The following is a 21,318-nucleotide window of genomic DNA, read 5'->3' on the forward strand; positions in this document are numbered from 1 at the left end:
TGTGTTACAATTTGTTTATCCATCCTTAGTTGATAGACATTTGGATTGTTTCCAGTTTGGGGTGGTTATAAATAAATCTGGTATATATTTGTTAGCAGTTCTTTGTATGGAAATACGCTTTCATTTATTTTGGGAAAACACCTTGGAGTAGGATTGCTGAGTTGTATGGAAAATGTATGCCCAACTTCCGAAGGAGATGCTACACTGTCTTCCAAAGAGAATATACTATTTGCTTTCCCATCAGCAATGTCTAAGAGTTCCAGTTGCTTTACATCCTCTCCAGGACTTGGTATTGTAAGTTTCAAAAGTTTTTAGCCATTCTAGTAGGTGTGTCACTATAGTGTGGCTTAAATTTGCCTTTACCTAGTAAATTATGGTGAGAGGCAGCTTCTTATATATTTGTTAAACACTTGTTTCTCTTATTTTGCAAAGTGTCCTTTCAACTCTTTTGTCCATTGAGTGGGGTGGGGGTTGCCTTTTTTTAATCTATTGAATTGAAAATGTTGGCCAGGTGAGGTGGCTCCTGCCTGTAATCCCAGCACTTTGGGAGGCTGAGGCAGGTGGATCACGAGGTCAGGAATTCAAGACCAGCCTAGCCAAGACGGTGAAGCTCTGTCTCTATGAAAAAATACAAAAATTAACCAGGCGTGGTGGCGGGAGCCTGTAATCTCAGCTACTCGGGAGGCTGAGGCAGAGAATTGCTTGAACCCTGGAGGCAGAGGTTGCAGCAAGCTGAGATCATGCCACTGCACTCCAGCCTGGGGAACAGAGCGAGACTCTGTCTCAAAAAAAAGAAAACATTATTTGTATATTATGGGTAAATATATGGGTAAAGTGTTGTTTATATATCCTTGATCAGCTATAGCTTTGCAAGTTTTTTCTCCCAGTTTGCTCTGTTATCTTTTGGCTTGTCTTTTTATTTTCTAACAATGTTAGAAATTTTGTTAATTTTGAGACTCCGTCTCAAAAAAAAAAGTTCCTGATTTATACTTTTTACAGCCTATCTATAAAATCTTTCCCTACCCCAAGGTCACAAGACTGTCTACTAGATGTTTTAGAGTTTACATTTTGGCCTATAATCTATTCCCTAAAAATCGTAAATTTGGGGCTAATTTTTAAAATGTGGAAAAGAATCAGTTTTTGTTTGTTTGTTTGTTTTTGAAGGTAGATGTTGAATATTCCAGAACCATTTGTTGAAGAGACTATCTTTTTCCTATTGAATTATTTTGGCACCTTGTTAAAAAGCAATAGACCAGGTGGAGCATGGTGGCTCAAGCCTGTAATCCCAGCACTTCGGAGCCCAAGGTGGGCGGATTACTTAAGGTCAGGAGTTGGAGACCAACCTGGCCAACATGGTGAAATCCCGTTTCTACTGAAAAAAAACCAAAAATTAGTCAGGCGTGGTTGTGGGTGCCTGTAATCCCAGCCACTCAGGAGTCTGAGGCAGGAGAATCACTTGAACCCAGGAGGCGAAGGTTGCAGTGAACCGAGATCACACCACTGCACTCCACCATGGGTAACACAGCAAGGCCCTATCTCAGAAAAAAAAAAAAAAAAAAAGAAGGACCATAGATGTGTGGGTCTATTCCTGGATTCCCAATTCTGTTCCATGGATCTATATCTACCCTTATATCAATACCACACTGTCTTGATCACTGTCCAGCTTTATAGTAAGTCTTGTGATCAAGTAGTGTGAGTCCTTCAACTTTGTTCTTTTTTAATCAAAATTGTTTTAGCTATTCCAGGTACTTTGCTTTTCCATATAAATTTTTAAATCAGCTTATCAATTTCTACCAAAAAACCCACTAAGATTTGAATTGGAATTGCACTGAATCTATAGATCAATTTAAATGTGAATATTGAATCTTCCAGTCTTTGAACATGGCATATCTTTCCATTGATTTTGGTCTTGTTAATTTCTGTGATCAGTGTTTTTTAGTTTTTTGCAAAAAATATTGCCCATTTTTGTTATATTTATCCCTAACTATTTTAATTTGGGGTGGTATTGTACATGGTACTTTATAAAATTTCAATTAATTTTTCAGTTAATAAAATTTCATTGCAAGTACATAGGAATAGAATTAATTTTTGTATATTGACCTTGTATCTTGCAACCTTGCTAAACTCTAAGAACTCTTTTTTTTTTTTTTGAGACAGAGTCTCACTCTCTCACCTGGGCTGGAATGCAGTGGTATGATCTCGGCTCACTGCAACCTCCACCTCCTGGGTTCAAGTGATTCTCCTGCCTCAGCCTCCCAAGTACCTGGGATTACAGGCACACGCCACCACGCCTGGCTAATTTTTGTGTTTTTAGTAGAGATAGGGTTTCACCATGTTGGCCAGGCTGGCTTCAAACTCCTGACCTCAGGTGATCTGCCTGCCTTGGCCTCCCAAAGTCCTGGGATTACAGGCCTGAGCCACCACGCCCAGCCAATGCTAAGAACTCTTATGAGGAGAAAGATTCAATTCATGGGTCTGATCAGATATTTTAAATAAGAAATCTACATTATTCTTTAAAGCAATTTTTTATTATTTATTTATTTATATATATATTTATTTATTTATTTTTGAGACTGAATCTGCTGTGTTGCTCAGGCTGGAGTGCAGTGGCATGATCTCAGCTCACTGCAACCTCCACCTCCCTGGTTCAAGCAATTCTTTTGCTTCAGCCTCCCGAGTAGCTAAGACTACAGGCACACGCCACAATGCCCAAATAATTTTTGTATTTTCAGTAGAGAAGGGGTTTCACCATGTTGGTCAGGCTGGTCTCAAACTCCTGACCTCAGGTGATCTGCCCACCTTGGCCTCCCAAAGTGTTGGGATTACAGGTGTGAGCCACCGTGCCAAAGAACAGCAATTATAGATCACAATTATATATCAGAAGAAGAGTGTTAAGATGGCAACAAGGGAACAAGGGGCCGGGCGCAGTGGCTCATGCCTGCAATCCCAGCATTTTGGGAGTCTGAGGCCAGAGAATCACTTGAAACCAGGAAGTGGAGGTGGAGGTTGCCATGAGCTGAGATTGCGCCACTGCCCCTCCAGCCTGGGCAACAGAGGGAGACTGTGTATAAAAAAAAAAAAAAAAAAAAAAAAAAAAAAAGGATGACATCAAGGGAATCCAAATAAAAGAAAAAAGATCATGTAACCTCCCACCACCTCACAAATCAACTGTTTCTCTAGTTCCCTTTCCAGGTTTCCAGATTTAATCACAATTTTATTCTCTGTTTTTCTTTAATTTCTCATAAGCATTTTCATAAGCTATATAGTGCTTCTAGTTATAATTTTAAATAGCTGTATCCTATTTTATTAAGTACATGTATCATAATGGACTTAAACTTTCCTCTATTTCCATTTATTAAAGAATAAATTCTCAGGAGTGGGATTTCTGAGCCCAAGGATTTGAACATTCCTATGGTTATTGACTTATATTGTCAAATTGTACTGCAAATGAGTACAGGATTTCTACATTGTAAAATTCATTTCTGTGTGACACACAGAGCTAGCACACTACTCTGAAAGACAGATGGAACTTGGAGAAATGAAGCAAACAGAATGTAGATAGGTAAAGGTTGGAGTATTGATGTCAAGATAGGCATAACACACAGAACATTCAGGAACAATGGTTAGAATGAAGTTTGAGTAGTGAGTGGTTTAAGTGTAGATTCACATTTTGGGATCAGATTGTGGAATGCCAACCTGAGGAACTGAGACTCCATTCTGTAGGCAATGAAAAGCTGCTGAAGATTGATAAAATAACAATGATGTTTTATTTTTTATTTATTTTTCTTTTTTTCTTTTATTTGAGACTGAGTCTCGCTCTTGTTGCCCAGGCTGGAGTGCAGTGGTGCGATCTCAGTTCACTGCAACCTCTGCCTCCCATGTTCAAGCCATTTGGAAGGCCAAGGCGGGTGGGTCACCTGAGGTCAGGAGCTCAAGACCAGCCTGACCAACATGGAGAAACCCCATCTCGCTTGAACCCAGGAGGCAGAGGTTGCAGTGAGCCAAGATCACACCATTGCACTCTAGCCTGGGCAGCAAGAGCAAAACTCCGTCTCAAAAAAAAAAAAAAATCACCCCATTGGTCATCAGGAATCTGCCTCTGAGACAGCAAGTTACAAAATCCCCATTTAAGCCAGAAACTGTTTTCTTTTCTTTTCTCTTTTTTTTTTTTTTTTTTTTTGACACGGAATCTCGCTTTGTCACCCAGGCTAGAGTGCAGTGGCATGATCTCGGCTCACTGCAACTTCTGCCTCCTGGGTTCAAGCAATTCTCCTGCCTCAGCCTCCCAGGTAGCTGGGACTACAAGCGCACACCACCACCCCCAGCTAATTTTTTGTATTTTAGTAGAGACGGGCTTTCACGGTGTTGCCCAGGCTGGTGGTGAGCTCCTGACCTCGTGATCCGCCCTCCAGAGCAGGGACATGATAGTGGATGGGTGGGTAAAGGTCGTACAGGCATGAGGGGATGGAAGGTGCCCCTGGGCCATACATGAGTCTGCACTTCTCTTCCTTCTTGTGCTCTGTCTAGATGCACTGCAATTTGCAGACGAATTCCTTTGAGATGCTCCCATGGACTGCGGCCATGTGTGTCGTCTGCACTCTCCAGCTCCATTATGTTCCTGGATCAAGTAGAATTTGACCAATTTAAGGAGTAGACAGTACAGGGGGAACAGAAAGGAGAGAACGGAAGGGAAATTCTTTGCAGTCTTCTCAGACACCATGGACACCAGGAACAATTTCATCATGCCACATCATTTGTAGGCAATCGCCAATTGATTGGGATATGGAACAACTGGAACTCTCATTCATAGCAGACTGGAGTGTAAAATAATCCAATTTAGAAAAACAGGCAGGGTGTGGTGGCTCACACCTGTAATCCCAGCACTTTGAGAGGCTGAAGTGGGAGGATCACTTGAGTCCAGGAGGCTTGAGACCAGACTGGGCAAGATAGGAAGACCCTGTCTCTACATATAATTTAAAAAAACAAGTGAGCCGATTGTGGTGGTGCACACCTGTGGTCCCAGCTCCGTGGGAGGCTGAGGTGGGAGGCTCACTTAACCCCAGGAGGCCAAGTCTGCAGTGAAGTGTCCTCATGCCACTGCCCTCCAGCCTGGGCAATAGAGCAAGACTCTGTCTCAAAAAATTAAAAAATAGAAAGAAAAACTGCTTGGTGAGTTGTAATACAGTCATATATCTACATCTATGTTCTGGCTTTTCTACTAAAAAATTACCCAAGAGAAAGGAAAATATATTTGTCTGTTTTTAACAGCTTTACTCATCATAGCCCCAGGCTGGAAACAACGCAAATGGTCACCACCAGGAGAAAGGAGAAATGAATTGTGGTTTTCATACAACAGTGTGGCCCTCAGCAATAATAAGGAGCTAAGTCACAGGAAATATCAATGGGCCTCCCAACTGAGTGGAAGAAGCCAGATCCAAACAGACACATGCTGTGAGAATTCCATTCGAGTCAAGTTGAACAACAGGCCATAATGGCGTTACCCTTGGGGGTCACTGACTGGGAGGGGCACGAAGGAGTCCTCCAGAGGCTGGAAATGTTCTGGATCTGGTTCTGGGTGGTGGTTGCACAGGTGTTTGCCTCCATTAAAAACAGGCTGGGGCTGGGTACAGCGGCTGACACCTGTAATTCAGCACTTTGGTAGGCTGAGGCAGGAGGATTGCTTGAGCCCAGGAGTTCGAGACCAGCCTGGGCAGCATAGCAAGGCCTGGTCTCTACTAAAAATCAAAAAAATCAGTGGGGCATGGTGGTGCATGCCTGTAGTCCAAGCTACAGGGAGGCTGAGGCAGGAAGACTGCTTCAGCCTGGGAGGTTGAGGCCACAGTGAGAGCTGTGATCGCGCCACTTCACTCCAGGTTCAGTGACAGAGCAAGAACCTGTCTCCAAACAAAACAAAACAAAACAAAACAAAACTCAAACAGAAAACCAGGATCTACATTTTATTCTACCTAGACAATATCTCTATAAAATACTGCTAAAAGAAAAAAATCTCCCAGAGCCCAAGGAGACACAGGCACAGCTCAGAGTTCCAGCAAATCAGCACCTTAGCATCACCTTGAGCCTTGGTGGTTAGTCACAGGTAAGCAGCCGCACTGGTGAGTCCAGCCCATAAAGGAGGGCCCTCTGCTCCAAGCCTTGCCTGGAGGGGCCCTGGTCATTCCCACTATCCATCACAAGTACAATGGCTAAACAATGTGTGCCAAATACATAAAATGTAGGGGGGGCAGTGGCTCACGCCTGTAATCCCAGCACTTTGGGAGGCTGAGATGGGCAGATCACAAGGTCAGGAGATTGAGACCATCCTGGCTGACACGGTGAAACCCTGCCTCTACTAAAAATACAAAAAAATTAGCCAGGCATGGTGGCGGGCGCCTATGGTCCCAGCTGCTTGGGAGGCTGAGGCAGGAGAATGGTGTGCACCTGGGAGGCGGAGCTTGTAGTGAGCCGAGGTCCTGCCACTGCACTCTGAGCGACAGAGTGAGACTCCATCTCAAAAAAACAACAACAAAAAAGGAAGCAAACTGGGTATGTGCTTTTAGAGATGTTGCACGTTTCCAGCATTATAAATGAATAGAGATGACTAGCAATAGTTAGTTTGGTGGACAGATTTTTGGTATCTTAACTAGTTTTGGATTTCTTCCACTAAAGGGATTGCCTGTTGAACGTTTGTTAGGAATGTTAAGTACTGAAGGCAAACTGCCTGGGTTTGAATTTTGTTCTGTCCCTTGCATCCTGCCTGGCTTCAAATCCTAGCTTTGCTTATTAAGTTCTTTTAAGTGGATGATCTTTGAGCAAATGTCTTAGCTTCTATTTTCCCAAGTAAATAGACACAGTAGTTGCTACCTTGTGAAATAGTCATGTAATTGACCAGAATTTACTAAGTTACGTCAGTGTTCAGTTTCAGTCATTGGTGATTCTGTAGTCAGACTGTGAGGGGGTTTTAGGGTGGGGGGTGGTGTATGTGTGTAGCACTTAATTTCATGCAGAAAGGAAAAGATACTTTTGATAACTGAGAGGCAGCTTTTCTCTGCTTTTGCGTCAAAACGAAAGAAGGGAATTTGGACAGGGAAACGAATTCTGTTCAATACTAAGCTCTCTTCCTCAAAATCAGAGGTACATAGAATGTGCAATAATTTACAGAATGTCTAGACTGAAACAATCCGATTTTTTAAAATTTATTTTTATTTTTTCAGGTTGAGACTGAGCTGAAGTTAATCTCTGGTGACATTCTGGATGTACTGGACAAACACCTCATTCCAGCAGCTAACACTGGCAAGTCCAAGGTTTTCTATTATGAAATGTAGGTTCTATACTAACAACTAACAAGTGTACTTCAATAATTTTAAACACTCTCAGGAATAATTGGCTTTCTTTTTTTTTCTTAGACATTTCCTATTATTTTCCTTATTAAATATAACCAAAAATCCCACAGAAATTAACTGAGGAGCCTCTAAATATCAACAAAATTATCATTTGATAGACTAGAATTAAACAAGCAAGTGGTTCCAAGAAATGGCACAAGTGTATTAATCATAAAATAAAATTTCTCCATGAAACATTCAGCCAGTACTGTGAAATGTGTGGCCGTTTGGGGGAGGGGAATGAGATAGGTCCCATGAAAGCAAAAGAATATAAATAAGTAAAGCAAAAGCTAATGCATTTTTATAAGAGCCTGACCATCTTTTTATTCCAACATTGACTATCCTTCTAACATTAAACAATTATTTTTAAATAAAAGTTGGAAACCTACATAGAAGAAAGTCATGATTCTAAAAAGGCCAACTTTTAATCTTACCTTTTCCTTTCTAGTATAGACCCTACATTTCATAACAGAAAACCTTTGACTTGCCAGTGTTAGCTGCTGGAATGAAGTGTTTGTCCAGTGCATCCAGCATGTTGCCACAGATGAACTTTAGCTCAGTCTCAACCTGAAAAAAATAAAAATAAATTTTAAAAAATCACATTGTTTCAGTCTAGAAATTCTGTAAATTATTACACATTTCTATCTACCTCTGGTTTTGTGGAAGAGAACTTAGTAATACAGAGAATTCGTATCCCTCTCCAAACTCACTTCTTCACTTTTGACACAAAAGCAGAGAAAAACTGCCTCTCCCTTAGCAAAAGTATCTTTTCCTTTTTGCATGCAATTAAGTGCTACACACACACACCACCCCCACCCCAACACCCCATCACAGTCCAATTGCAGAATCACTAATGACTAAAACTAAACACTGATGCAACTTGGTAAATGCTGGTCAATTACATGACTATTTCACAAGATAGCAACTATTGTGTCCATTTACTTGCGAAAACAAGCTAAGACATTTGCTCAAAGATCATCCTCTTAAAAGAACTTAATAAGCAGAGCTAGGATTTGAAGCCAGGCCGGGTGCAAGGGACAGAACAAAATTCAAACCCAGGCAGGGTGCAAGGGACAGAACAAAATTCAAACCCAGGCAGTTTGCCTTCAGTACTTACATTCCTAACAATGTACAACAGGCAATCCCTTTAGTGGAAGAGATCCAAAACTAGTTAAGATACCAAAAATCTATGGACCAAAAGAACGATTGCAACTCATCTCTATTCATTTATAATGCTGAAAATGTACAGCACCTCTAAACGCACATACCCAACTTGCTTCCTTTTTTTTTTCTTTTTCTTTTTTTGAGACAGAGTTTTGCTTTGTCCCTCAGGCTGGAGTGCAATGGCACAATCTCAGCTCACTGCAACCTCCACCTCCCGGGTTCACGCCATTCTCTGCCTCAGCCTCCCGAGTTGCTGGGACTACAGGCGCTACCACCATGCCAGGCTAATTTTTTTTTTTTTGTATGTTTAGTAGAGACGGGGTTTTGCCGTGTTAGCCAAGATGGCCTCAATCTCCTGACCTTGTGATCCACCCACCTCAGCCTGCCAAAGTGCTGGGATTACAGGTGTGAGCCACTGTGCCCAGCCACTTGCTTCCTATTTTCTATGAACTCATGGCACTACTGTTGAACCTTTCTAGGTTCCTCTCATGCCCCTGGAACCTCCTTTCCACTGTAAAACATTCTCTCACTCTTTCTTCCATAATAGCATTCTTATCTTAGCTAAGCAAAACTATTTTCTGAATCAACTATCTCCCTGATGACTTTTCAGATAGAGACTGCTGTAGGAGACGAAAGGTTTCCATGTTCTCCTAGCTCCTCACATACTCAAAGACTGCTCTCCTGTTACTCCCAACCCTTCCTCCTCACAAGCCGATATTCTACATTCTATTTCTCAGTTTCTGTCATCAATAGCTCTCTAGGCCGTTCTCCCACATTCAATGACTATCTACAGCCAACCTACCCAATATCTGAGATCACACCAAGGTATGGTGTGGCCACATTCCACTCAACAGAGTTCTTTGCTTTCTACTCGAAGACTTGCACATGTCCATACCCCTAACTGTGCTGCTCCATACTAGAAGTCATACACTGTAATGCTTCACTCTTGGCCATGGCTTCCTCTTTTAGTTTCTTTTCTCTTCTTGTTTCTACTTAGGGACTCAGCAAGACATCTACACTCTTTCTCTCTCCCTTTCTTTCTTTCCTTCTTTCTTTCTCTTTTTTCTTTCTTTTCTTTTCTTTCTTTCTCTTTCTTCTTTCTTTTCTTTCTCTTTCTCTCTCTCTCTTTTCTTCTTTCCTTTTTTATGCCTCTACCTCATCTAAGACATCCAGACTCGAACTTTTCACATCTTCTCCCAATGTATCAGTTACTTCCTCATTCCTCTGGGACACAAAACTTGTCTATTGGTCATCGAAATTCTTTGACCCAACATATTTCATGGTAATGATAACATCAACCCCAGCTTACAACTTTATTTTTAGGGACAGGGTCTCACTTTTTTTACCCACTGCTGCAGCTTCCAGGAGAAAAAGTTATTCACCTCTGCCCTGGAATATTCTGTAGCCTAATCCACGTGAGCAAAAGACAAAAATCTACCAAGATATAAAATGTGTACTACATATACAGTCAAATGAGCACTAGGCTGTGACCTCAAATGCCAATGACTATGGCCAAATTACTGACAGACATACCCTGAGAACTAAGCCAGACACTCAAAAGAAACAAGCCTCCCTTTTCAGAGACATTTTCTAAAACCATAAAGATAAAAGGCAAAAATTAGGACATATTCAGTTAACAACAACCTCCTTCCCCCAGATAATTTCTGTTGTATAAATCCAAAGATTAAAAACTATGACATTGGATAAAAAACCCTGAGTCTTTCAATAAAAAGAAGAATGGGACAAATTTAACCAAAAACATTCATCATTTTTCTTGAAAATACAGTAGTTCCCTTTTATCTCAGAGGGATCCATTCTGAGACGCCCCAGTGGATACACTGAAACCATGGATAATACCAAACCTTATATATACTATATTTTGTTCTATACATACAAACTCATGGTAAAGTTTAATTTATAAACTAGGCACAGTAAAAGATTAATACCAGAACAATTATACTCTAATAGAAGTTACAAGAACATAGTCTCTTTTTCTCTCAAAATATCTTATTGTACTGTACCACACTGGTAACTCAAACTGTGGATAAGGGGGGACTGCTGTACAACAGTCTCACCATTTGCCAGTATTTCCGAATCATTTTTCCCTTGTCTTCTCCTCCCTTGTTTCCTTCTTTCTGTTCAAGGCTGCTGATTATTCTCCAGGAGGCTCTTGTAGCTCCAATCACGTGCTTATATGTAACAGACAGGAGGTTTCTTTCTTCAGCTGTCAGCTCCACATCCATCCCTGCTAATTTCTTCATTGACTCCACCATTTCTATAAGGGAAAAGAAAAATCTGTACACCTGCAGAATTAGCACCACATGGATGCTGCCAAAGGGTTTTCTGCCTGTGTCCTCTGGAGTGGTGACATCACGTCCCCCCTGGACAGGAGCTCATTAAGCAACACTTGGAGCAGTCAAGCAGTGCCACACCAGAATGTGGGGACCAGTGACTTCAGGGAGTGCTTGGCAGCAAGCCCCAAGGTCCTCAGGGTGCCCCAGGGCCTTCCTTGGAAACCGTACTGCCGTCAGTGCCCTGGCACCATGGGCCTGTGATGAGAGTGCAGCCTGAGCGATCTACACAATGCCTTCAGGGTCGCTCTTCCATCGTCCTGGTGAGGAGCACAGCCCTGATCCATGCAGGCCTCCTGACCCACACCCTCGTGTTCTCTCCCAAACACACTTTCTTATCTGTTCAATATGGGCAGGCTGAGAAGGCTAAAAATTTCCCAAATTTTTGAGTTCTGCTTCCCTTTTGATTATGAGTTCTGTCTCTAAACCATTCCTCTTTTCTTTCATTTTCCTAGAAACATTCAAGAGAATGAAGCTGCTCCTTCAATACTTTGCTTAGATATTTCTTCTACCAAATTTCAGGTTCATCGCTGGCAAGTTCTGCCTTCCAGAAAACACTAGGACATGAGCACAATTCAGCCAAGTTCTTTGTCACTTTATGACAAGCGTCACCTTTCCTCCAATGTCCGATAACGTGTTCTTCATTGCCATCTGAGACTTCATCTGAATGACTTTTCCCTTCTGTATTTTTATTTTTTAAAGAGACTGGGTCTCCCACTGTTGGCCAGGATGGTCTTGAACTCTTATCCTCAAACAATCCTCCCGTCTTGGCCTCCCAAAGTGCTAAGATTCCAGGCATGAGACACAATGCCCAACCCCCTCCATATGCTACTGACATTCTGTCCAGCTCTCCTCTTCTCAGCCCTCATCAGAATCACCCTTAACCAATAGTCACAGGGAGAAGACAGCCACCCACATGCCAAGAGACAGGCCTGGAACAGAGCCTTCCTGCACAGCCTCAGAGGGGACCCACCCTGATGACACCTTGATCTTGGACCCATGGCCTCCAGTACTGTGAGACAGTAACATTCTGTTGTTGAAGGTGCCCAGTCTGTGGTACTGTAAAACAGCCCTAGGAAACTAACACAGCCTGTTAGCCCACAGATGGTGGAGAGATGGAATGCTCAGTGGAGCTCCAGGCTTACTTTCTACAGCTCCCAAAGTGCACTACAGGACCCTTGGGTGGGTGAGGTATGCAAGGTAATTTTGGGTGGTGCAGGGTGAATAATTTCAATTGACATAAAAATGTGTTTATCTTACTGGGTAAATCAGGGGTCCTCACCTGTTAGGAACCAGGCTGCACAGCAGGAGGTGAGCAGCCAGCCAAGGAGCAAAGCTTCATCTGTAGAAAGAGCCACTTCCCATACCTCGCATTACCGCAGGAGCTCTGCCTCCTGTCAGATGAGCGGTGCCATTAGATTCTCATAGGAGCGTGAACCCTACTGTGAACTGCGCATGCCAGGCATCTAGATTGCATGCTCCTTATGAGAACCTAATGCCTGATGATCTGTGACTGTCTCCCATCACCCCCAGATGGAACCATGTAGTTACAGGAAAACAAGCTCAGGGCTCCCACTGATTCTTTATTATGGTGAGTTGTATAATTATTTCATTATATATTACAGTGAAATAATCATAGAAATAAAGCACACAATAAATGTAATGGGCTTGAATCATCTCTGCATCATCCCTTCCCCTTCTCCCAGGTCTGTGGAAGAGTTGTCTTCAAGAAAACTGCTCTCTGGTGCCAAAAAGTTTGGGGACCGCTGGTGTAAATGTTTCTAAGAATAGTTAAACAACATAAGCTTTACATGCTATGAAGAATACAGGTTTAAATGCTAATAAAAATAGGTGCAAATGAAAACACTCTTTCTGTGGTCCAGGGAATCTTAACCATTCTATCAGAAAGACTTGCAGCTTGGAGCTGCAGCTGCCCTCCCACATCCTGTCCACTGTAAAGCCCTGCAACACACACACACACACACACACACGCACATACATACACATGCATATACTTGCACACACACATGCACACAGATGCACATACATAAATACATTTACATGTATATACCTGCGCACACACACACACATATATACACATGCATATAAATGCACACACACACAGACACACACACGCTGTGCTTCATGCCCTCACTAGGGTGGCCTGGGAGGAAATGCGTGTTTTTAGGAGAAATGAAGACAACTCAGGCCCCTCATTCTCCTGATGTTTGCACAAGTGCCTTCTCTGCAGACCATGCTTCAGTCTCTTTCTTGGTTCTCCCTCTTACTGAAAGAGAGAAGCAGAGGCCCGGCACATACTCGGCTGCTTAGGGCTCAAGCCAAGTTCGCAAGCTTCCTGGGGAGCCTAGTGAGATGAAGGCACTGCAGAGCCTCCCCAAAAGAGGCGTCGGCTTTTCATGGATCCTTGAGCCCAGGAAGGCGATGGGTCAGACATCACACTTCATCAGAAGACCCAAGCAAACTCCGGTGAGAAAGGGCAATGGTCAAAGATTTTATTCTCTCGGAGAAGGGGTTCTCGGGCTGTAAGCAGCAGGCAGAAGACTTTATTGCATGCGTAGTTAGGTGATGGCGACCTACGGTTTTCACTGGGGACTGGGATCCAGAGTGACCCGACCTCCTACTCACGCTCATCTCTCCCTGTCTCTCTCTTTGCCTTTTGTGTCTCTCTCCCTATCTCTTGCTCCTTTTCCTCTCAGCCTCCTCTGTCTCTTTCCTTATCTCTCTTCCTCTCTCTCCCTCACTCCTTCTCCCCATCTCTCTTTCTCTTTCCTTCTTTTCCACTTCTCTCTCCCTCCTCATCTCTCTGCCTGCCACTGTTCAGGCTCCTGGGGCCCCACGTGGATGGGTGGACACAGGACTCCTAGGCTACCTTTCACAGCACAAGCAGAGGGCTGCAGGACCTTGGTCCCCACCTCCCAGCATCCTCAAAATGAGGGGTGTGGGGTGTGCCTGTGCTCTCCTGGGTGGGCACCCCACACTCCAGGAAATAGAAACCGCAGGTCACAGCTGGCTCGAGTGGTGCCCACGGGGCTGCCAGCTTCCATCGTGTGATCTGCTGAGGCCAAAGCAGAGGACAGCAGCCCAGGCCCGACTCTGCAGCAGGGTGGGGGTAGGGGTGGGCTTGGGGGTGGGGATGGGGATGGGAGCCGCCAATGCAAACTGGCCCCTGGCTGGTTTCCTACCCTGCACCCTGCCATGCAAGGCCTCCTCTCCCACCCCTACCCGTGTCTGTCCCACCTCCACCCCTAGGCTGCCCCACACCCAGGCTCCAGAAGTCTCCCAGGATCCAGGAACTAAGGGCAACCACTGGGTTCCACAGCCCCTAGACCATGGGTCAGCCACCCCTCTGCGTGCTGACAAACCTTGGCTCTCATGCCCCACCCCAAGCCAACCACACAGCCCTGTCCCCGCACCAGCATTATTACCGCCTCCTGATTTTGGCCCTGACAGCCCTGCTTCCTGGTAACCTTGCCCCCTCCCACCCTGCTCCAGGCAAGCCCAAAGGCCAGCGCCCTCCACCCACCTTTCCTGGGGGCCGCTCTACTATCTCCTTGCCCAGATGTCTTAACCTGGCTTTATCAAGATAGAATAAATAATAGGGATGAGGCCCCGGACTCCACCAGGAAGATGTGCCAAAATACTCTCCAGTTAGAAGCGGGAACAGTGATGGGGCCTATGGAAGACCCCAGGATTGTCACCCAAGCAGCAAGAAGAGCAAGGAGCCCGGTTTCCTGCTCTTACACGGGGAGGACGTGGCCAGGGCTCCTTAAAGCCTTGGAGACGGGTGGGCAGGAGAGCAGATCCACCCTCCTCTTGAGGAAGCAACCACCACCCCCAGGAAGCAGCAGATGGTGGCACACAGGCAGAGTCCCTGCGTGCTGTAGAGCAGGGCCAGCAGATCTGTACTCAGCCTCAGCCCCAGGGGAGCTGCAAGATAGACTGAGACCCTCACAGGTTGGGCTCTGTGCCCCCACCCAAATCTCATCTGAACTGTAATCCTCCTGTGTCAAGGGAGGAACCTGGTGGGAGGGGATGGGATCTGGGGACAGTTTCCCCCCTGCTGCTCCCCTGATAGTGAGGGAGTTCTCAGGAGAGCTAATGGTTTGAAAGTGTGGCACTTCGTGGTTCTCCACTCACTCCCTCCTGCCGCCTTGTGGAGAAGGTGCCTGCTTCCCCTTCGCCTTCTGCCATGACTGTAGGTTCCCTGAACTGGGAGTCAATTAAACCTCTTTCCTTTATAAATTACCTAGTCTCAAGTATTTCTTTATAGCAGTGTGAAAACAAACTAGTAACCCTTCCCTGAGGCGCCTTCTCCTTAGGCAACCAGCTGTCTCCATGCTCCTCCTCTGCCCCCTGTTCTTTCTTTTCCCCTCATGAGGCCCAAGTGATAAACAGGCCAGCCGCAGCCCCAGCCCCAGCCCCAGCCCCGTCCTACTGCAAGCCTGTGTGGCTGCTGGAGAGGCCATGCTCCTTTCCTCTCCCTGAGCCTGCCTGATACGCTTTCTGGATCCTGGAGGAAACTGACCCACTATTCTCATACTGGTGCAACATCACCAGTATGAGTACCAGTCTTGGTACAGCTTCCAAGACCTCAAAGCTGTACCATTTGAGCCAGGCTTTTTTCTTGTCTCCACTTGCTAGGGCTGTCGTTCGGACAGTCCTAGAGGGTGGTGCCAATGGATGAATGGATGGATGGACAGCAGTCCAGGGATGATGTCCCTGTCTGTCCTGAACTCGGCCCTTCCTCCAATGAGAAGCCTTCCTGAGTGAGTATATACAGTCATCCCTTGGTATGCATGGAGGATTAGTTCTAGGGTCCCCGGGAATGCCAAAATCCATGGATGCTCAAGTCTCTGATATAACATGGCCTAGTATTTATGTATAAGCTATGCACATCCTCCCGTAGACATTAGACCATCTCTAGATTATTCATGATGTGTAATACAATGCAGATGCCACATGAATGGTCATGATACTGTATTCTTTAGGGAATGATGAACAAAGTCTGCACATGTTCCATAGAAACATAACCATCCAATTTATTTTCTGAATATTTTCCATCTGCTGTTGCTGAATCCACAGATGCAGAGCTCCTGGATACGAGAGCCAAGTGTGCTTTGAGAGTAGGGTGGGTGGGGTTGCTAATGAGTACAGGGGAGCAGGTGTTGATTGGGAGGACCCTGCACTGGGGCATCTGGACATCCTTCCTCAGGACTTGAGACTCCAGTTGGATGGCAAAGGCAGACTCAGCCCAGGTCAAAGCTGTCCCCTTGAAGTTTCATTTTATCGCAAGCTCTTTCTGGACCCTGGAATTTGGCATCCCCTAGACCCTGCGTGGAAGGACAGCTGAGCCAGGATTTAGATAACATGTCTAGAAGAGCGAGCCCCTAGTGTGTGCCCGGCACTTTCCCCACAGGATCCTCTAGCTAGAATATCCAAGGGTCATGGAGAGAAATACCCAGTTAAAATATCAGAAATGAAGAAGTGATACCATTAGAGACACTAAAAAGATCATTAGGTAATAGTATTAGCTTTTGTATTCTGAGATCCAACAGCAGCAGTCACTTCCCTCCACCCCTATGTGTATCCCAGGACCACCCTGGACAGGGAGGGCTGAAGTTAGGGAGCACCCATGGATGATCTGGTGCTGGCCCTGGGCCTCGGGGGTGACAGTGATGAGGAACTGGGTGCACACATCAGTGGGGCAGCTGGGCCTGGCCAGAGAAGCAACACACACGTGTACAGACGTGTTTACCCACATACACGTGTGCACGCACGTGCACAAACACATCGCAGGCAGGCATGTTGATGCCTCAGGCAGCGGAGGACCCTGACTATGGGCCCTGCTGACCCGGGCAAGGCCCCATTGTGATGCGTGCCATGACCTCAGAATGTCACTGGTGCTTAGCACCTATCCGCTCTCTGGCCTGCCTCAGTGTTCTACAGCAGTTACACACAGGCGGTGGTATCTGTGAGCAGCTCTGTGGACTCAAAGGTTTTCTCCCTGAGAGGCATAACCCAGGCCAGCTGATTCATCAGAATCAGGTGAGTGTGACCTGCTCTCTTCCCTCCAGGTTGACTTGGGGACCGTGGCTACGGTGTGGGCGGTGTTGGCGTCTGTGGGGCAGCTACCGAGGAGGGTCATCCCTGAGCACTCACCAGGCGCCCGTTCTACACTGCCCGTGTAGACGATTGGCTCTTTCGTCCTCATGGTGGCTTCGTAGAGTGGGTGCTGTTCCCAAATGTACCCATTCGACAGATGAGACGTCTGGGGTCAGAGAGGCAGTAACTGGCCTGGGAATCCAGACGTGACCCTGAGTTTTGCTCTCAGCCCTGCCGTGTGCTGTGCTGGAATTCAGGCCTGAACCCTGTGACCTCCCTGCCCTAGATCCCAAATCTGCCCAGGTTTCCGATCCCGATGGGGCAGAGCCTGGTCCTGGCAGAGCCACTGGTATAGATCCACTGTGGGTGGGGTGAACAGGACGGTCCTCAGAACATCTCTGTGCCCTAAGCTGGGTCCTGATGATCGCTGTGGGCCCCAGTGAACACACATGGTCCCTTGTCCGGGGGAGCCTGCTGCCCTTGGGCAGCTGTGGAAAATGAAGAAGCCCTGGAGGGCTGGCTGAGGGGAGACTATCTTCCCTTCTGTTCAAAGGGGTCCAGGCACTAGGGTTCTCCCCAGGTATTTCTTGCTCTGTGTGGTCCTCTCGAGGCCTCGCCCTCCTTTTGCCCCGAGTATTCCCAGGAGGGACGGTCCATCCAGGTGTTCTCCAGGACCAAGGACCCACTGTTCTTCCTCAGTGACCCAGGAAAATGAAGCCTCCTCCTCTAGGGACAGCTCAGAATGGTGGACTCCACAGTCCCTCTGCGAGAGACGTGGTTTCCATGAGTACAATAGATCTTTTTCATCCCCAAACTGAACACCCTCCTGCTCAACAGGCATTATTCCTAAAGTGGATTCACTGTTCAGACTGAAGGGCCATGGTAGCCAAAGTGATGAGCGGAGTAGAACCGAGCAGTCAGGAGAGATCTTGTTCCCTGTAGGAAACGGGGCATCTCTGTGGCCCTGAGCATCCCAGGAGGCCAAGTGTACAGAGACCTCTGGTCGCTGAGCCCAGTCTGCCTCCACATCCCTGGAATAGCCCATCATGGGCCCTTCACCCTTGGCAGGTGGAAACCATTCAACCTGCTGGGGCAGGTGTGCCCCCATTTCATGGCATTTGGGGACAACAGGATTCTTTGTCTAGGTCCCACTGTACTCAAGTCCTTGGGAAGATGCCCACCCCTGCTTGGGACTTGAGACTCCAGAGACTTGAGCAGCTGTGGGCCACAGTGTCTGGCCCCTTTTTAGCTGGGGGCCGCGGTGGAATGGGGTTTACGCAGCCAGCCAGCATCTGGGAGCCCGGCGGGAGCGGTTCAGGTGTTCTCCGAGGCTGTCAGGTACAGTGTAACCTTTAGATAATTTTGTCTCACAGGATGGACACGGTAGAGGACGCGGACAGTTGGTGGGCACAAGAGCGAGAGGACATCATTATGAAATACGAAAAGGTACAAGTCGGTCTGCTTCTTGGAGGGAGGCCTCTCCCAGCGCGCCCTGGTCAAAGGGTCCTGCGCTCCCTAGGAGCACAGGGCAGGGACGGGTGGCCAATGCCCCCAGGCCCTTGCACCCTTTACCTTGGACCCCTCACCAAGGCTCCCTCTGGGCTACAGGGACACCGAGCTGGGCTGCCAGAGGACAAGGGGCCTGTGCCTGTTGGAATCTACGGCAACATTGATCACTTTGGAATTCTGCAGTGAGTCCTCTGCACTCCCCTCACCCCTAAAGCACCTGTCTCAGCTCAGGGATGGGTTTGCTTTTAGAAAGGCCTTTCTGATGCAGGACATGTCTTGCCAGGTCGGGTCAACCTCCTTTCCAGGGACAGAACTCCTCCCTGGCTCCCCTGCAGGTCCAGCCCGAGGTTGTTGTTAGGCCAGAGGTGCGGGGCCCATCTAGGGAGCCGGTGGGAATGGAGACTGGGCTAGGTCACGCACCTGGGCTCTCAGCAGTTCTGTCGGCAAGTGAGCACAAGAGGAGCGGGGCAGCCTGAGGGTCTGGCCCTGTCTACTTGGAGACAACCCCAGTGAGATCCAAGGGTTGTGGCCACAGGGTGAGGGGACACCTGGCCCAGCCTCGGGGCTGTTGTCCAGCAGGTCTCTGAGGGCCCACCTGCCCCTGTTCTCCCCCATTCCCCTAGAGCTACAGCCCTCACTGTCCCGTGAGGAGAAAAGGCATGGGGACAATGGAGGCTGTAGCCCTAGGAGAATGGGGGAGAAGATGGGCAGGGCCCCATTCTGGGCATCTCACGGTGAGGCCAGGGAGGCAGCAGGGCTTGTGGCTAAAGACCCTGGGTCTGGTGCTGGGAAGGGATCTGGGACCAGGTAACAGGAGCCCAGCCAGGAGCCTATCCCTCAGGGATCATAAGATGGAGAGACAGAGGATCCCTGGGGAGGTAGGGTGGGAGGGAGCTGATGAGCCGCACCACTTCTGAAACGCAGGTGTGTGGCTCGGGTGCAGGGAGAGGCAGGTGGATGCTGGGAGGTCAGAACCTGCAAGGGCCTTGGGGCTGTCAAGTGGGATGGGCCCCTGGTGCACCCAGAGTACACCAGGCAGGTCTCAGGGCAGGCTCCCTTGACCCTGGTGGGGTGATGTGGTCACTCCCTGAGGGACTCCTGTCAGGGCCCGGTCGCCCACCGTGGGCGACCCACATCCCATCTCAGGGCTAACCTTTCTCAGCTGCAGCAGAAAGCACCACCTGGAGTCCAGGGTGGGCAGCCCCACTGGGCAGCCTGACCACCTCCCATGCCAGGGGCCCCAGTAACCCCGGCCAGGCTGTCCCTGCACTCCTTCTTCTCCCAGGTCCTGCCCCTCCTGGGAGTCAGACCCACAGGAAGGCCCTTGTCCTCCCTTCCCTGTGCCTTCTCCTGGGATGAGCCCTGAGCTGGATAGGGACAGAGCCAGTGCTTTCTAGGGGTCTGCTCCCGGGCTGGGGCGGCTCCAGGCCCCGTGCAGGTCCTCAGCTCTGCCTGGGTTGCCTTACAGTGAGACGGAGCTGCCTCCTCTGGCTGCACAGGAGGTGAAGGTAAGAGCCTGATGCATGGAGGGGCTGGTCCAGGGACGTAGGGACTGGGCGGGTGGTCGGTGAGGCAGAGGAAGCAGCCGGCCTGGGCGGTGGTGGGTGAGGGCAACACGCTGTCACTGGGAGGGGCAGCAGTCCCTGCTGGACCTGACCCCAGGTTGCTGTTAACTTTGGCAGTTTGATAAAATTTTCAAAAGGAGAACCACAGTCCTGGCTTGGGGGTGGCTGCGTGCTTGTGTCAGGACCCCACCTAGAGGCTGGGACCTAAGACTGGTGTGTCTGTGGCCTGAGGATGGTACATCCCGGGGTCCCAAAGCCAGCCCAGTGGTGCTCATTTGCTCAAAGGCTCTCAGCCCTTGAGGTCTGCCCTTCCCTGGCTCCTTCCAGCTGGGTCCCACCAGGGCTCCAGAGCCCAAGACCCAGCATCCGCGGGTGGCTCTGGGAAGCCTGGCAGCTCCGCTAACTCCAACATGCCTCATTTGACAGAATCGGCGGGAGATGAGACGGACGAGCAAGTGGAGGAAAATGCTGGGAGAATGGGAGACGTATAAGCACAGTACAAAAGTAATGTGTGGGGGGAGAGGCCCCCGAAAGCACTCTCTGCAGAGACAGGGGACAGGCACCCATGGCTGTGGCCTGGCACCATCAGCCTCTCAGAGGGTGGGTGGCACACTGTCCTCGCCCGGAGGACTGGAGGCCTGGTCGCCAGATTCCCTGCCTTTCGTGCAAGCGTCACCTTGCTGGGAGGGAAGCTGAATCTAGGGCTGGGACCACCCAGAGCTCAAGGCTAGGGATGCCCTGGTGACCCGAAGGAAGGAAAAGGTTCAGATCAGAGTTTCGACTCTGAGTGTCCATCCACTGTTTCAGTCCTGGGAAGGGAGACCCTGTCCCAACTTGATGTCACCTCTACTGAGGAATCATGGGGCCAAAACCGACAATTTCCAGAATCCCCGGGCTCTGGTCCTCACTGGGGTCACCCTGTGGCATGGGACACCAGATTGTTTTCTGCCCACAGCTCATAGATCGAGTGTACAAGGGAATTCCCATGAACATCCGGGGCCCGGTGTGGTCAGTCCTCCTGAACATTCAGGAAATCAAGTTGAAAAACCCGAGAAAATACAAGGTACGCTCAGCCAGAGCACAACAAACAGGACAGGCCATGTCAGGGGCCCAGGTCTCCAGCTGGAGGGAAAGTCAAGACCACCCTGGGGGGCTGGGGGCGAAGGTCAGATGAGCACCCTGGGCACAGATGGTTACACAGTCACCACAGACAAACTCAGCTCTGGT

At 48.0% G+C, this 21,318-nt stretch overlaps 2 protein-coding genes across 8 annotated transcripts in view; one reads left to right on the forward strand and one right to left on the reverse strand.

Moving 5' to 3' along the window:
• The window catches only part of GGNBP2 (gametogenetin binding protein 2), a 141,419-nt gene extending 124,256 nt beyond the window's left edge, over positions 1-17,163 (reverse strand). The window contains exon 1 of the mRNA XM_054536783.2: positions 17,075-17,163. The gene's annotated coding sequence lies outside the window, so the exon portion shown is untranslated. The remainder of the gene's footprint in view (positions 1-17,074) is intronic.
• Positions 1-21,318, forward strand: part of LOC129051369 (TBC1 domain family member 3G-like) — a 38,897-nt gene that overhangs the window by 11,093 nt on the left and 6,486 nt on the right. The window contains exons 2-14 of one of the 7 annotated variants that reach the window (XM_063718709.1): positions 99-294; positions 1,165-1,305; positions 4,528-5,169; positions 5,269-6,097; positions 7,212-7,318; positions 10,688-11,157; positions 11,350-13,381; positions 15,557-15,681; positions 18,391-18,463; positions 18,626-18,708; positions 19,995-20,034; positions 20,518-20,595; positions 21,047-21,154. In XM_063718709.1, coding sequence (XP_063574779.1) covers positions 13,268-13,381; positions 15,557-15,681; positions 18,391-18,463; positions 18,626-18,708; positions 19,995-20,034; positions 20,518-20,595; positions 21,047-21,154 — 621 coding nt within the window. In that variant the 5' untranslated portion in view covers positions 99-294; positions 1,165-1,305; positions 4,528-5,169; ... (2 more) ...; positions 10,688-11,157; positions 11,350-13,267. Of the gene's footprint in view, positions 1-98; positions 295-1,164; positions 1,306-4,527; positions 5,170-5,268; positions 6,098-7,211; positions 7,319-8,956; positions 11,158-11,349; positions 13,382-15,556; positions 15,682-16,851; positions 16,961-17,247; positions 18,114-18,390; positions 18,464-18,625; positions 18,709-19,994; positions 20,035-20,517; positions 20,692-21,046; positions 21,155-21,318 lie in introns of those variants that run through there. The other 6 variants (XM_063718705.1, XM_063718703.1, XM_063718704.1 and 3 more) reach the window with 6 other exon arrangements.

This window comes from Pongo abelii, chromosome 19 (assembly GCF_028885655.2).
Source record: "Pongo abelii isolate AG06213 chromosome 19, NHGRI_mPonAbe1-v2.0_pri, whole genome shotgun sequence".
NCBI classification, from domain to species: domain Eukaryota; kingdom Metazoa; phylum Chordata; class Mammalia; order Primates; family Hominidae; genus Pongo; species Pongo abelii.